The sequence below is a fragment of the Propithecus coquereli genome, unplaced genomic scaffold, assembly GCF_000956105.1.
Source record: "Propithecus coquereli isolate 6110/MARCELLA unplaced genomic scaffold, Pcoq_1.0 Scaffold101, whole genome shotgun sequence".
Classification (NCBI taxonomy): Eukaryota; Metazoa; Chordata; class Mammalia; order Primates; family Indriidae; genus Propithecus; species Propithecus coquereli.
In genome coordinates this window covers 1,912,177-1,929,112 of record NW_012133970.1, presented here as the reverse complement: position 1 = coordinate 1,929,112, position 16,936 = coordinate 1,912,177, and the positions used below count along the sequence as shown (strand labels likewise).

Below are 16,936 nucleotides of genomic sequence, written 5' to 3'. Positions count from 1 at the left end.
AAAAAATTGGAGACAAATACAGCAAAATGTTAACATTTGTTAAATTCGGGTGGTAGAGCCTGTAGTCCTAGCTACTCAGGAGGCTGAGGCAGGAGGATCACTTGAGCCCAGGAGTTCACATCTAGCCTGGGCAACATAGTAAGACCCACTCTCTTAAAAAAAAAAGAAAATAAATAAATAAATTTGGGTGGTGACACATTGGTGTTTTTTATATCAACCTCTGTATTTTTCTGTCTATTTGGAATATTTAGTAATGAAACAAAGAAAAAAAAGGTACTCAGTAGTTTTACTATATACACAAACTCACACAAAGAAGCAACTTTTCCCCTCTTTTTCTTTTTGGGAAAACCAGACTCCTTGATCTTGCTAAATAATTCTTGGTCTCAATATGGAGCTGTTCACAAGAGTGCCTCCCAGATCACCCCTAGATCATCTTTTAGATTGGGCCAGTTGAGTATGATTGATTACTCATGGGGCATTGACTATAGTTCTTTTGGCTATCAGAAGGCCTGGATTAGGTGTTGAATTACATTTACTAACCTGTATTGCAAAACATCAATTGATTCTTGTTTTTTGTGGAGCACTAAAGCCCTTTTCAAGGCCTTGACAGCAATAGAAGGATAGTATGCAGGCATTTCCATTGCTAATGCTAGAGGAAGAGAAGAAAAAAGGTGAACACCATAATCTCATCCATCACAGTTTTCATCTCAGGCTACAACTTGCTTTCTCTAAGGAAACTGGCCTGAAACAGTTGAACAAAAACAAACAAACAAAACAATGAATTTTATAAATGATGAATCCACACATGCTTTTAGAAATAGCTTCTACTTTCTGGGTAGAGTAGCAGGGTAGGATTACCAGATTACATCCTTTCTTCAGCAAATATTAATAGAAAACTTACTGTTTCTATGACCCTGCACACAGTCATAGAGGTGAAGCAATAATCTTATGAATGAGAGTCAAGGAAGGGCACACTAAGAAAGAAACAGAAAGCAGATCAGTAAAAGGGCTCTAATTAAAAGCAGATTTATACTACAGTGTACAATTTTTGTCTGACACTAAAAATAGGCAGTACTTGACATAGGAGTGAGAATCAGAGATAACTAATTCTAAAACTTCCAAATGCATTTAACAGGTCTCTAGAATTGGAGTTCCATTATACAAGGAGCAGTGGTCATCACAATATGTCCATAAAGAATACATCATCTGCTCCATGGCTCTAGGAATTCTGTCTTGGCAAGACCAAGGAAAGGCAAATGTGACTCTTGTGCACTTGGGGTTACCTAATATCTTTATTAACCACATGCATGCTCCTGAGGAGGATGAGAGAGAAAAAGAGAAGATAATTAGGCCATTTTCTGCAATGTATTCCCAAAAACACTCTGAGCCCCAAACCCACTTAAAATTCAACCAGAAATTTGAGGGTAGCAGTTTCATTAAAAAATATGACCTTGGCCAGGCGTGGTGGCTCACACCTGTAATCCTAGCACTCTGGGAGGCTGACACGGGCGGATTGTTTGAGCTCAGGAGTTCGAAACCAGCCTGAGCAAGAGCGAGACCCCGTCTCTACTAAAAATAGAAAGAAATTAATCGGACAACTAAAAATATATAGAAAAAAATTAGCCGGGCATGGTGGCACATGCCTGTAGTCCCAGCTACTCAGGAGGCTGAGGCAGAAGGATCGCTTGAGCCCAGGAGTTTGAGGTTGCTGTGATCTAGGCTGATGCCATGGCACTCTAGCCCGGGCAACAGAGTGAGACTCTGTCTCAAAAAAAAAAAAATATGACCAGTATTTCTCCGTACATTTCAATAAATTGCTAAGATTGCATCACCTTTGATTGGTGAAGTCCTCAATTATCATTTGTAGCTAGCAGAGAAAAACTTTCTGAAGTTTGAGCTCTCCCTATTGTGTACTTACATAATTAAATTCCACACATTGAATAGATTTGAGCACCTATTATGAGCAATGCACTTAGCTAGGGTTTGTAAGTACAATATATATAGGTAATTATTATTTGTGACTCTAAGGAGATTGTGATTTTATAGAGTGAAAAAGATAAATGCACAAATGATCGTAACATGAAATAGTCTTAGGGAGAAACAAAGTACTATGGGGAAACATTGTTTCCCACCCAGAGGTAAGAAAAAAAAGTAAAGAAAAGAAAAAAAAATGTAGTAGGATCTAAATGGGCACTGGCCTTACAAAAGCATAAACATAGCTCTTACATGCGATTGTTTCAAATGTTTTACTTTCTAAATGAGGCAGCTCCCACACTGATTCCAGGAAGCTGTCCAAGGATGGATCATTCATTTTGGCTTTAACTTCAAACTCGTACAGCAGAAGCAATGTCTCACATGGATCATTTGAGAAGTCCCCTAAGACAGAGGCAAAAATACAACATTCTCTATGATTACATTCCATTATTCTCTCTTGTTCTAATCTCTCTGACCGGAGAGGTTTTCTTTTGGGGAAAAATTAATTTTACTGACACTTCGAAGGTCATCCTAGCCTCTGTACACAGACTTTTTAACATTTTGAAATCTTTAAGTTCACCACTACTTTCAGCACCCTGTAATGCATTCGCCAGCATTGCCTATATTTTTTGAAACTATTGCCATCATGCTCCTAACTAGCCTGAAAAAGTCCTGTTGCTATCATTAAGATTCTACTTCAAATCCAGTGTTTACTTGCCTCTTGTGAACTTTCAACTTGCCTATGCTCAGTCTAATGACTGAGTGCATTATGCAGCGCTGTATCTTCTAGTTCAGAAGTGCTGCTTCACCATGGGAAGAATCTTATGTCAGGTGACATGTGCCATACTATGTGAGATGGCTTTCATTCATCCTTGGTATATTGAACATTTAAAAATGTTGCGAAGTATAGCACACATACAATAAAACTGAATGAAGTGCTCTAACCTTAAACAGTTTGATGAATTTTTACATATGTTTTAAACTCGTGTAATCACTATCTAGATCATAATAAAGCACACTTCCAACACTTCATAAGGTTCCCTTGTGCTCCCTTCTAGTCAATAACACCTTACCAGAGGTAACAATTATTTTTACTTCTATCGTTATCCATTGATATTGCTTACTCTTGAACTTCATTGCTAGTAATAGAAATATGAAATAGAATTCTTCAGCAGAGTTTTCTTTGTTGGAAGATTTTAAACTATGAATTCAATTAATTTAATAGACATGGGACTATGTCTATTTCTTCTTGAGGGAGCTCCGGTAGTTTGTGACTTTCAAGAAATTTGTACATTTCACCTAAGATTTTAAATTCATGGGCATAAAATTGTTCATAATATTCCCTTATTACCTTCTTTAATGTCTGTAGGATCTCTCGTGATATCTCCACTTTCATTCCTGATATTGTTAATTTATGTCTTGATCTGCCTGGCTAGAGGCTTATCAATTGTATTAATCTTCTCAAAAGAAAAAAACACAGCTTTTGGTTTTATTGATTTTATCTATTGTTTTTTGTTTTAAATTTTATTGATCTGTGCTCTTATCTTTATTATTTCTTTTCTTTGGCTTGATTGGGTTTAATTTGCTATTTTTTTCTAGTTTCCTGAGATGGAGGTTTAGATTATTTGAGATCTTTTTTCTTTTTCTAATAGAAGAATTTAATGCCATACATTTTTGTCTGAATAGTGCTTTAGCTGTATCTTCCAAATTTTATATATTGTGGTTTCATCTTCCTTCAATTCAAAATATTCCTAATTTCTCTTGACACTTCTTCTTTGGCCCATCGGATAATTTAGAAGTATGTTCTTTAATTTACAAATATTAGGAGTTTTACAGATAAGTTTGTATTATAGATTTATAATTTAATTCCACTATGGTCAGATCAAATACTTTGATATTTCAATATTTTTAAATTTTTTGAGGTTTGGTCTATGGTTCAGAATATGCTTTATGGTGATGAATGTTCCATGTGCATTTTTTTAAAATGTGTATTCTGTTGTTTTTGGGTAGAGTGTTCTACAAATGTGAATTAGGATCAAGTTGGTTGATAGTGTCATGTCTTCTACCTCCTTATTGAGTATAATTTAATTCCACTATGGTCAGATCAAATACTTTGATATTTCAATATTTTTATGATTTCAATATTTTTAAATTTTTTGAGGTTTGGTCTATGGTTCAGAATATGCTTTATGGTGATGAATGTTCCATGTGCATTTTTTCAAAACGTGTATTCTGTTGTTTTTGGGTAGAGTGTTCTACAAATGTGAATTAGGATCAAGTTGGTTGATAGTGTCATGTCTTCTACCTCCTTATTGAGTATCTGTTGATTTATTCTATTGACTATCAGAGGAGTATTGAAGCTTCCAACTTAGTTATGGATTTGTCTATTCCTCATTTCAGTTCTATAAGTTTTTGCTTCATGTACTTTGAAGCACTGTAAAACAATTCCATTTACAATAGCTTCAAAAAGAATAAAGACATTAGTTTTATTCACAGGATGATGTGATCTTATGAATAAAATTCCTAGGGAATGCAGTAAAATGCCATTAGAACTAATAAACAAGTTCATCAAGATCAATATACAAAAATCAACTCTATTTTTATACAGCAGCAATGAGAAAGCTGAAAAGTCCATGTATAATGGCATCAAAAAGAATAAAATACTTAAAAATCAATTAAACAAAAGAACTGCACAACTCGTACACTAAAAACTATAAAACATTGTTGAAGGAAAGAAGATGTAATAAAATGGAAGAATATCCCACGTTCATGGCTCAGGAGATCAAACTTTGTTAGGATGGCAATACTCCTCCAAAATGGTTTATAGATTCAACACAATAATTATCAGAATCCCAGATGGGTTTATGTTTTCCAAAAACTGACAGGCTGATCATAAAATTCATATAGAAATTCAAGGGATCCAGAATAGCCAAACCAATCTTGTAAAAGAACAAAGTTGGAAGACCAACACTTCCTGATTTCAAAGCTTACTACAAAGCAATGGTAATGAAGACAGCATGATACCAGCATAAGGATAGACATATCATGGGACAGAATTGACAATCCAGAAATAAAACCATGTTTCTATGGTCAACTAATTTTTCACAAGGGGACAAAGGCTATCCAATGGGGAAAGAACAGTCTTTTAAACAAATAGTTCTGGGACAACTGGATAACCATATGATAAAAATGAAGTCAGACCCTTGCCTCATACCATATACAAAAATTAACTCAAAATGAATCTAACATTTAAAGGTAAGAGCTAAAACTATAAAACTCACAGAAGAAAACAGGGGTAAACTTTCCTGACTTTGGATTTGGCAATGGATTCTTAGATGTGACACCAAAAACACAAACAACAAAAGAAAAATAGATAAATTGGACCTCATCGAAGTTAACAAATTTTGTATTTCAAAGGACACTATCAAGAAAGGGAAAAGACAATTCACAGAATGGGAGAAAAACAAGTCATATATCTGATCAGGGACATGTATCTAGAACATAAAAAGGACTCTTACTACTCAATAATAAAAAGGCAGCTCAATTTAAAATTGGGCAAAGGGTCTAAATGGATATTTCTCCAAAGAAGATATACAATGGCCAATAACCATCTGAAAAGATGCTCAACATCACTGGTCATCAAAAGCACTCATCGGGAAATCAAAACCACAATGGGATACAAACATACACTGACTAGGATGGCTAGAATCAAAAAGTCAGATAATACAAGTGCTAGCAAGGAGGTGGAGCAATCAAAAGCCTCATATACTACTGGTGGGAAGGTAAAATGGTGCAGCTGCTTTGAAAAACACTCTGTCAGTTCCTCAAATGATTAAATGCAGAGTTACCACATGACCTAGCAATTCCACTCCTAGGTATACACCAAGCAAAAGTGAAAATACATCCACACAAAAAATTGTGCTTATCGTTTACAGCAGCATTATTCATAATAGCCAACAGATGGAAACAGCCCATTTGTCCGTCAATTGATGAAAGGATAAATAAAACGTGGTATACTCACACGATGGAATATTATGTGACCATAAAATGTAAAGAAGGGGCCAGGCAAGTCGCTCAAGCCTGTAATCCCAGCATTTTGGGAGACCAAGGTGGGAAGATTGCTTCAGGCCAGGAGTTTGAGACCAGCCTGGGTAACATAGTGAGACTTCGTCTCTATAAAAAATAAAAAAAAATAGCTGGGCTCAGTGGCATGCTTCAGTAGGCCTGGCTACTTGGGAGGCTGAGGTGGGAGGATTTCTTGAGCCCAAGAGGTTACAGCACCCTATGATGATGTCTCTGAACTCTGAGCAGGAGAGTGAGATCCTGTCTCAAAAAAAAATTTTTTTTAAAAAGTAATGAAGTACTGATACATGCCACACATGGATGACGAACTATTAAAATATACTAAGTGATATAAGCCAGTCACAAAAGTCCACATACTATATGATCATATATGAAATTTATATGAAATGTCCAGAATATGCAAATCTATAGAGACAGAAAGTAGATTAATGGTTGTTTAGGGCTCGTGGGGGAAATGCAAGGGTAGGTAAAGGGTGGTTTCTTTTTGAGGTAATGAAATGTCCCAAAATTGATTGCTGATGGTGGTTACACATATCTGTGAATATACTAAAACCTATTGAATTATATCCATTTAATGGGTGAATTGCATAGCATGTGAGTTATACCTCAATAAAGGTGTCTTTAAAGTTGAATTTATACTGTGTATTCTTTTGCACCTGACGTCTTTTGCTCATGATAATGTCTTATATTTATTAATATCTATATTTTTGTATGCTGTCAGAAGTTTATTCCTTTTATTGCTTTGTAGTAGTCCATTGTATGAACATACCGTAATTTAATCCATCTGGCTATTGAAAAAGCAATGTGATTGTTTCAAATTTTTAGCTTTTATGAATAGAGCTGTCTTGAACATTCCTGTACATATTTTGGTGAACAGATGCACTCATTCCACCTGAGTGTATATCTAAAAGTGAGATTGCAGGGTCATCGCTAGGATAGGAGCATGTTTGGCTTTAGCAGATACTGCCAAACAGTTTTCCAAAGTGGTTGTACCAATTACATTTCCACCAGCAATGTATCAGAGCTCCAGTTGCTTCCCATCCTCATTAACACTTGGTATGTTTTTAGTCATTTCAGTGAGTATGCAGTGGTTTCTCATTGTTATCTTAATTTGCATTTCCCTAATGAGTAATGATGTTGAGTATCTTTTCCTTTGCTTATTGACAACTTATATGTCCTTTATGAAGTTCCCATTCAATTATTTTGACCAGTTTTTATTGAGTTGTTTGTCTTTTCTTATTGTGTTGTAAGAGTTTTTTATATATTCTGGAAGTTGTCAAGTTTATGTATTGGCATATCTTCTTCCTGTCTGTGGCTTGTCTTTTTCTTTTCTTTTGACAAACTGAAGTTTTCACTTGTAAAGAAGTCCACTTTACCAATATTTTCTTTTATACTTGGTAACTTTTCTTGTCTCCCCAAGGTCATAAAGATATTCTCCTATGATTATTTTTAGAAACTTTATTGTTTTACACTATAATTCATCTAAAAATCAATGTTTGTATATGGTGTGAGGGAGAGGTCAAAGTTTATGTTTTCCATATGGATATTTAATTTTTCTAGCACTATTCAACATAAAAAAATCATTTCCTCATTAAATAGCACTGGGCTCCTTTGTTGCAAATCAAATGACCATGTGTGTGTCTATTTCTGGACTCTGTATTCTGTGGTGTAAGTCATCAAATTCTAATCATCTTTTCCAAGATTGTCCTTTGCATCTCTATAAAAATGTTAACATCCTGTCAATTTCCACAAGTAAGCTGGGATTTTTGACTGGGATTGCCTTGAATTTATAGGTCAATTTGGGAGGACTGACATCTTAACAGTATTGAGTTTTCCAGTCCATGAACATAGCATATATTTTCATTTATTTAGGCCTTTTAAAATTTCTCTCAGTAATGTTTCAATGTTTTGTAGTTTTCAGTGTAGAGATCCACATCTTTCATTATAAACTGATTAGTAAGCATTAGATAGATTTTGATGCTATCAAAACCGGTATTTTAAAAGTTCATTTTCCAATCATTTCTTGCTAGTATATAGAAATACAATTAATTTTTATATACAAATCCATATCCAACAACCATACCAAATTCACTTATTTTTAAAACTTCATTGAAAATAAAATACAAATATAGAAAAACATATTATATATATACATTTGTTTGTATATACATATACACACACATATATATACATACATACAGTTCTGTTATGATATTTGTTTTGAAAATGTAAATTTGTTCCAACATGATTGATATATTAGGGAACAATTCAAGCATAATGTAAATTAGGTGCTTATATGCAATTTAGTCTATGTTAAATGGTAAGTAATGCAGAAAACTGTACATAGCTGAACCAAGCTGTGTATAAATACACAAAACACACACATGTTCACAACTCAAACTTCTATCAGCTACCTCAGTTCACTACATGTGTTATGAGTCATAGCCATCCACATCTGTTGTTATAACTATCAGATTTCAAATAACCCTCCTTCCACCACTTCACAATAACCCACAAGCTGCAGTTCTTCTGACATTCACTTCCACATGCAAATGTCAGGTCTTTTTCAAGGTAAAATGCCATATTTATTGTAGTAGTTATGTATTTTTAGTAATTTAAAATATTTAAAACTGTGCTATCATTTTATTAGGTTCCTATCCTTTTTTAATGTGTCACTGACCAAATTTTTGAGTGTTTTTCCCTTAATCTCATTTTCCCTATAAGCTCCGTGGGGTTTTTTGTTTTTTTTCTTTTTTTGAGACAAGGTCTCACTCTGATGCCCAGGCTAGAGTGCAGTGGCAAATTCATAGCTCACTAGAATCTCCAACTCCTGGACTTAAGCGATCCCCCACCTCAGCCTCTCAAGTAGCTGGGACTACAGGTGCTCGCCACCATGCATGGCTAATTTTTGTATTTTTTTGTAGAGACAGGGTCTTACTATATTGCTCAGGCTGGTCTCGAACTCCTGCCTTGGCCTCCCAAAGTACTATGATTATAGGCATGAGCCACTGCACCCAACCTGTCCTGTGGTTTTTATTGCACAATTTTGCACAGTGCAATAATTTTTGGGAGCACATATACCATGTTATAGCAGAACTCACTAAACATGTGAAGTATTTTCATAATTGCTAATCCATATCCACATGAAAAACAGTTACCAAGAAGAGCACAGTATCGTGCATAGTTCTTTTTGTCTTTAGCATTGTGTCCAGTCAAAAGAGTGTCTTTCAGTTACTTAAGTCAGCTTCTTTCTTCCCCACCCACTTCAGGATAGTTACGTAGTTCATTTGTAATACAGTTAGATCCATTTGTCACAGTCTGAATTTCATCTGGGATTCCCTCCATATCCTGATTGATATATTTTTAAATTGCATCCAGTAAAATCTACTCCTTGTGGTGTATAGTTCAATGGGTTTTGACAAATGCATAGAGTTCTGTGTCTACTATGAGAGATCCTTACAGAGCAGTTCATTACCCTAAAAATTCTCTCATGTCGCCACTTTATAGTGAACTCTTCCTCCTATGTCCAACCTCTGGCAATCACTGATCTGTTTTCTGTTCCCATGATTTTACCTTTTCCAGGGTATCATATAAATGGAATCATAGCCTTTTGGGTCTGGGTTTTTTCACTTGGCATATGCATTGAACATTCATTTAATGCTGAGTAATATTGTATAGATGTAGAGTTTGTTTATCTATTTCAGGTTATCTTTTTTGTTGTTGAGATTACGTGATCAGCTCCTGGAAATGGCAGATTGGCGGGGTCTCTATGATGCTTTCAAAGTCATGGTAAAGAAATTGCTCCACTATTCTGAGACCTTTAGATAAGCAAAACTCCCTTCCAATGTATAGACAGGGCAGGGATTAGTTCCACTTTTGAGATGAGAAAATTAAGGCTGAGATATTAAATAACTTGCCCATAGAAACATAGAAAAGTAATGGAGAGCTAGGACTCTAATCCCAGATGTCCTGATTCACAATCCACTAATGGAAAGCATGTAGACTATAAGAATGACTATGACTCGAAGGTTGGAAAATAGAACCTAGGGAGACTAATTTTTGGAGTAGTTGGTCTGAAGAAGAGAGAGCCTAGCAAATACTTTGGAAACTGTCTGAATCATATAAAGGGTTTGCAATTGAGGTTTAAAGAACAGATGGTCTTTAGGAAGCAGCATGGAGAGAGTGATCAATTAGACTTAAGAGGTAAAATAGGTCACTAGGAGGTCTGGAATTATTAAATATAAAATAAGGAGTAGTTTGGTTTTAGGTAATGTTTATGAGATTGAGAAATTTACCTTCTATTCTTAGTTTGTTGAGTGTTCTCATCATGAATGGATGCTGAATTTTTTTAAATGTTTTTTCTGCATCCATTATTATATTCACCTGTCCTGTATTTTGTTAATGTGCACTGATTTTTGAATGTTGAATTTCTAGGATAAACACTAACTGGTCATGATGTAGTATCCTTTTTATATATTGGTGGATTTAACTTTCTAAAATGTGTTTAGAATTTTTGCATCTATCATTTAAGATATTGATCAGTATTTTTCTTTTCCTGAAATGTCCTTTTCAGTTTTGGGCATCAAAGTCATGCTGGCCTCATAAAATCTATGTGTCACCTCTTTTTCTATTTTCTGTAAGAGACATTTGTATAGGATTGCTATTGTTTCTTCCTTATATTTGGAAAAATGTACTAGTAAAGATGTTTCCTTTGTGAGAAGGTATTTATTTTAAGATTTCATTTCTTTAATAGGTATAGGATTATTCAAAATAGTCTAAATAGGACTATTCAGATTCTTTCTTTGGGGGCCAATTTTGGCAGGTATACTTTTCAAGGAATTTTTTCATTTTGTCTATATTGTCAAATTTATTGGCATAAAGTTGTTCATAATATCCTTTTATTGTGTTTTTAATGTCTGAAGGATTTGTAGTGATGCCCACTTTTGAATTACTGATATTAGTAATTTGTGTTCTTTCTTTTCTTTCCTGATCCATCTTACTAGGCATTTAGCTATTGTATTATTAATCTTTCCAAAGAAACTACTTTTGGCTTTGTTGATTTTCCCTATTATTTGCCTATTTTTTTATTTCATTGTTTTCTGCTCTTATCTTTGTTATGTTCTTCCTTCTACTCTCTTTGGATTTAATTTGCTGTTCTTTTCCAAGGCTCAAGTTGGAAGCTTAGATCGCTGATTTTCAAACCTTCATCTTTTCTAATATATGCATTTAAAACTGTATTTTCCTTTATTTTAGTTGTGTCCAACAAGTTTTGATGTCATTATCATTTTTTTAAGTTCAGTATATTCTATAATTTTCATTTTGATTACTTCTTTGACCGATGGGTTATTTTGAAGTGTTTCGTTTAGATTTCCAACAGGATGGGTTTTCTAATCATCTTTCTGTTGCTTTCTCATTTAATTCTACTTTGTTCAGATAACACACTTTGTATGATTTCAGTCCTTTGAAATTTGTTGAGACTTGCTTTTTTGCTCAGCATATGATCTATTTTGGCAAATGTTACAAATGCACTTTAAAAGAATGCACATTGTATAGTCGATAGGTGTATTATTCTATATATGTACCAGTTAGGGGTGGGCTGAAGTTTACAGTTTGGGAAGCATTGTGGAAATAAATAATGAATGTTTGTAGGTGAGCTATGGTATGTACCTTACTCTGATCAGCAGACATTGTGCCAAGATAATTGTACAGAAAAATTTCTAGATTCACATCTGTCTTTTTTTATAAAAGCTAATCACAGTGGAATATATGTTAGAAACAGGGAGACACACATGACATTCCTAATTAGGGCAGGCATTTGGGAGAAGAAATAATGTATATCACCATAAATATCTGGGACCCATAACAAACCTGTCTCCTGAACCTGGGTCCCCTACTATATTTTTTCAGTGACTCTATAGCCCTGTATCAAGTCCCCACTCAATGCCACTGGAGCTTTGCTTTGCATTATTAGGATAAGCTTATGCTTCCTGTGAGGTGTAATTCAAATGGAATGCTGCCCAAAGTGAAGACTTACAGGATCCACTTTTATCAGAGATACTAGGCTATCTCCAGGTAATTGTTTAATTTCTTTCCAGGAAATAATCCTAAATTCAAGTTCTCCTATTTGTGTGGCATGAGTCCTAGCCCAAAATGTACACTAGAAAATCTACTGAAGTTTTACTATTTTGTTTAATGTGCCTGAGGATTGGGTCCACTTGCTTTTTCTCTTGGCTTATCTCAAAACTATCATCTCTGAGAATTTCTTATCCACTGAGAACTAATCTCTGGGACAAAAGTAACCTATGACTGATTGTTAGTTATTAAGCCAATGAAAAAACCAAGCAAAGACTGTCTGCTGACAGAATAAGAGCATTTAATCCTAGTTTTGGTGTGTGCAACTGAATAGAAAAAAATGTTTCTAATTTCAACATGAGCCTTGTTAAACTGTAGATTTTATCTACTGCATTTGGATAAATTAGAATGACCTTTCCAGTTGTGGGCCGAGGAGACCATAATATAGAAATATATAATACATAAAAACGTAGACAATTCTCTGCCCTGCCAGCTAAACTGCATTTCTGCTGGAAGAGAACTCATGTTAGGCTTTGTTCTAAAGCTCTGAGGAGGTTTGCCTTGCTTGCCATAATGACTAAGACTTTCAATGATGACACTTGATGAATACTTTATACCAAAGTCAAAATTATACCACTAGGAGATAAGTGAAATTCTTCCTTGCAATGACCTATAAAAACAGCTAAAGACTTTTCTCTGGCTTCATGTTTTTGCAATAAAAATTTAATTTATATTACAAAATAGATATCTTTAAGAAGTCAAGTTGCTAAGATTACTTCTAGCCCTAACATTTCATGATTCTCTAGAGAGTCTGACTCCAAGGATGCTCACAGCAACATCCAAAAGTGATCATCTTCAATGGAGACCCAGAAGAAGAAATCTCTTTTCACAGCCAGAAAGATAGATTCAGAAGCTGTGATCTTCCTCAAAGTTAAAGAGGTTTGGAGTGTCTTATCACTGTAAGCAAAATTATCTTTGGTATAATCCCAATTTCCCTTTAAATCTCCTTTTCTTTTCCTGGAAACCTGACCTGCCCTTCTCTATTTGATATTCCAACTTCAATCTCCATTAGGTATTTTTCTAAATGTTCCTCCAAGGTGTGAGCTGATAATGACTTACGTTGTGGGCTCTCCCAAGGATCTTCGCATAGAGGGCTCTCGAAGATCAAAATGCCATAATACTCAAATGAATGACTCTCTAATGATAGAATTTCTGGTGTTATAGTGGCGTTTCACTTAATAAATATTTATTGAGTCCTACTATGGTCCAAGCAGAGATTTAGGAGGTGGGGATAAAGAGTGAATAAGATAGACAACTTTTTACCTGCATGGAACTTAGATTCTAGTTGAGGAGACAAGCAATAAAAAATATATATTTAATAATATAATGTCAAGTAGTGATGTGTGTTGTAAAGAAAAAATATAGGTTAAGGGGGTATATAGTGATGAAAATTGCTATTTTAGAAAGGGTGTGGTCTCAGGGGAGGGTGACACTTTAGCAAGTGGGAGAGCAAGCCATATGAATATCCAGGACAAGAGTGTTCTATGCAAAGGGAATGGCAAATACAAAGGCCCAGAGGCAGGAAAGTACAAGGTGTTATTGAGATAATGTAGGGCTAGAGTACATTGAGCTATGAGATAGAGTGGTAGGAAAGGTAACCAAGGGCTAGATCATCTATGGCCTTGTAGATCCTGGTTAAGGACTTTGGATTTTATTAAGTCCAAGTAAATGTGAAGTGCAAGGAGACTGACCTGAACTGACTTACGTTATAATACCCTGGCCACTGTGTGGCTATTGGATTTACAGGGGGCCAAGAGTGGAAGCAGAGAAGACAGTTGGAAGGCTGCTGCAGTGGTACAAGTCAGAGATGAGGTAACTTGAACTAGGATGATACTAGTGGCTTAATTTATTGTTGGGAAGGGGCACACTACAAACCACATACTTTCAGCCTGCTATGGTTTGAATGTGTCCCCTCCCAAAATCCAGGTGTTGAAACTTAATGGCCAATGTGATGGTATTAAGAAGTGGGGCCTTTAATAGGTGGTTAGGCCCTGAGGGCTCCTACTGCATGAACGAGATTAAGGTCCTTATAAAAGAGGCTTCACACAGCATTAGCTTCTCTTGCCCTTCCACCTTCCACCCTGTGAGGACACAGCATTCCTCCCTTCTGGAGGATGCAGCAACAAGGCACCATCTTGGAAGCAGAGAGCAGCCTTCACCAAACAACTGAACCTACTGGCACCTTGATTGCAGACTTCCCAGCCTCCAGAACTGTGAGAAAATAAATTTCTGTTCTTTATAAATTACCCAGTCTGTGGGTGGTATTTTGTTATAGCAGCACAAACAGACTAAGACACAGTCTCACCTCCCACTGTGTAACACCTGAATAAGAGACAATCCCCAAACTAACAATGTTTTCTTATATTCCTTGCTTTTGTTCATTTGGTTCTTACCATTAAAATCCTATTTAATCTTGAAGAGTAAGTTCAAATATTACCTTTTTGGTTTGGGTTTTGTTGTTGTTGTTGTTGTTTTGGTAGAGACAGGTTGTGGCTATGCTGCCCAGGCTGGTATCTAACTCCTGGCCTCAAGTGATGCTTCCGCCTCAGCCTCCCAAGTGCTGGAATTACAAGTGTGAGCCACCATGCCTGCCCCAATTATCACCTTTTGGAAAAGATCATTTCTTCTCTGTGGTCCCACATATTCTGTATCCCTATTAGTTATTTCATTTTGCCTTGCATATGTGTAATCGATTGTGTTTCTGATCTATTTTATTTACTGCAAATTTCTTAAGGACAGAGACAGGCATACATTTCCTTGTTTCCACAATTCCTAGTAGCCCTTAGGAATTTAATAAAGACTTTGCAGAATAAATGTGGTGAGCTGCTTTCCTTAGGTCACAAATATAATGGCATGTTAGGGGTAACCCTTTTGTAAAAGCCAATTCCTATAGCACTAAAATTTTAGTCACTAAAATTTTACAGTTCTTAATTAACTCCGGTTTGGAGTAGATTTTTCAAAAGGATGGCATTTTCCAATTTTCCCTCAGGAGCTTATGATTCACCAGCTTTGCACTTTCCCTCAATTTATGTATTTACAGTTGGTAGCTTAATGATTTATTTACATTACTCATATACTGGACTCATAATTTAGCCATTATTTCATTGGAAATAACAATCTTAAGAAATATAAACTTTTAACAAGTCAGAATAATTTTTCTAAATGTATTTTTTGTTTTAATTTTTAAAAGGACATGTTAATTGAAAAATTCAAACACAGAAATAAAATTAAAAGTCCCCTAAACTCACTAATTCCTGTTCCAAGGGGTAGTAAATGTTAAGATTGTTGTGTATCCTTCATATTTGATATATAAATATATATAATTTATATACACATGTATTATTTTGTTTATTCATCCATTAACCAAATATCTATTATGTGCTAGGCATTAGATATACAAAGGTAAGCAAAAGCAGACATAGTATCTGTCCTCATGGAGCTTACAGTCTAGTATATATATGTGTGTATATCTACATGTATGTTTTGAAAATAAAAATACAATCAGAAAAAGCCAGCAAAAGTACAACATTCAAGGTGAGGGGCACACTCTGAAGCATAAATTCTTTATCTACAATAACGAGAACAGAGTTTAAAGGCTGGTAAAGGGAATTTGTCTGGACTTGGTTTGGTTTTGAGAAGCAGAAAAGAAAGGGCTGAAAGAGCGAGCAACTGGTCAGTGAGGCAGTGGAGAGGAAAGATTGTTATGAGAGTCCCATAGCTGCCTACATTCACTGGTAGGGAAAATGTAGAGACTATAAGAACTCATATACACAACAACCCTAGATCTTAAGTTTTTCTAGCCTGGATTATGGCCCTGATCTCCTCTCCATATGTGTCTCCTACAAATAGATGGTCTAAAGAAAACTTATTGTAATTAAAGATATTATCCAGCAAAGTAAAACAAAACACTCCAGCACAACTTATATACAAAGACACTACATGAAAATGAGATGAAAGGAACAGGGAAATAAATGACAGATGCAGAATTCTCACCAAAGAAATGTTGCCATAAAACAGATGAAAATTGTGACTAAACACATCAGCATGAATGTTATAATATTCATTAAGTAATCATCCCTATAAAATAAGAATATAAGGCAGGAATGCAAGAGCTCAGGGAAGAGATGGTGGACAACAAAAGGAAATGAAATAGGAGCTATTTCAGAGATAAAGAAGGAAACAGAAAGAAAAATAAAACCATCACAGAAACAAAGGCAAAACTGGAAGCACCAAAAGGAAGAACAGACAACACTGAATACATAGTAAGAAACAGAAAACAAGAAGAGATAAGAAAACAAAATGAAATGGAAATTGAAATTGGTTGCAACAAAGATGTAGAAACAACCGAAGTGCTCATCAATACATGAGTGGATTAATACAATGTGGTATATGTATACCATGGAGTTCTATTCAGCCACAAAAAGCAATGGTGATCTAGCACCCCTTGTGTTATCCTAGATAGAGCTGGAGCCCATTCTACTAAGTGAAGTATCCCAAGAATAGAAAAAGAAGCACCACACGTACTCACCATCAAATTGGTTTTAACTGATCAACACTTAAGTGCATATATAGCAATATCATTCATCGGATGTCGGGCAGATGGGGGGGAGGAGGGGATGGGTATATACACACTAATGGGTACAGTGCACACCATCTGGGGGATGGACATGCTTGAAGCTCTGACTCAGGTGGGGCAAGGGCAACATACATAACCTAAACATTTGTAATATGCTGAAATAAAAAAAAA

The 16,936-nt window shown here is 35.4% G+C and overlaps 1 protein-coding gene across 1 annotated transcript in view; it reads right to left on the bottom strand.

The window, feature by feature from the left end:
• The window catches only part of TEX11 (testis expressed 11), a 293,818-nt gene that overhangs the window by 20,253 nt on the left and 256,629 nt on the right, over window positions 1-16,936 (bottom strand). Inside the window, 2 exon segments of the mRNA XM_012642929.1 lie at window positions 531-649; window positions 2,227-2,376. Of these exon segments, the coding sequence (XP_012498383.1) occupies window positions 531-649; window positions 2,227-2,376 (269 nt within the window).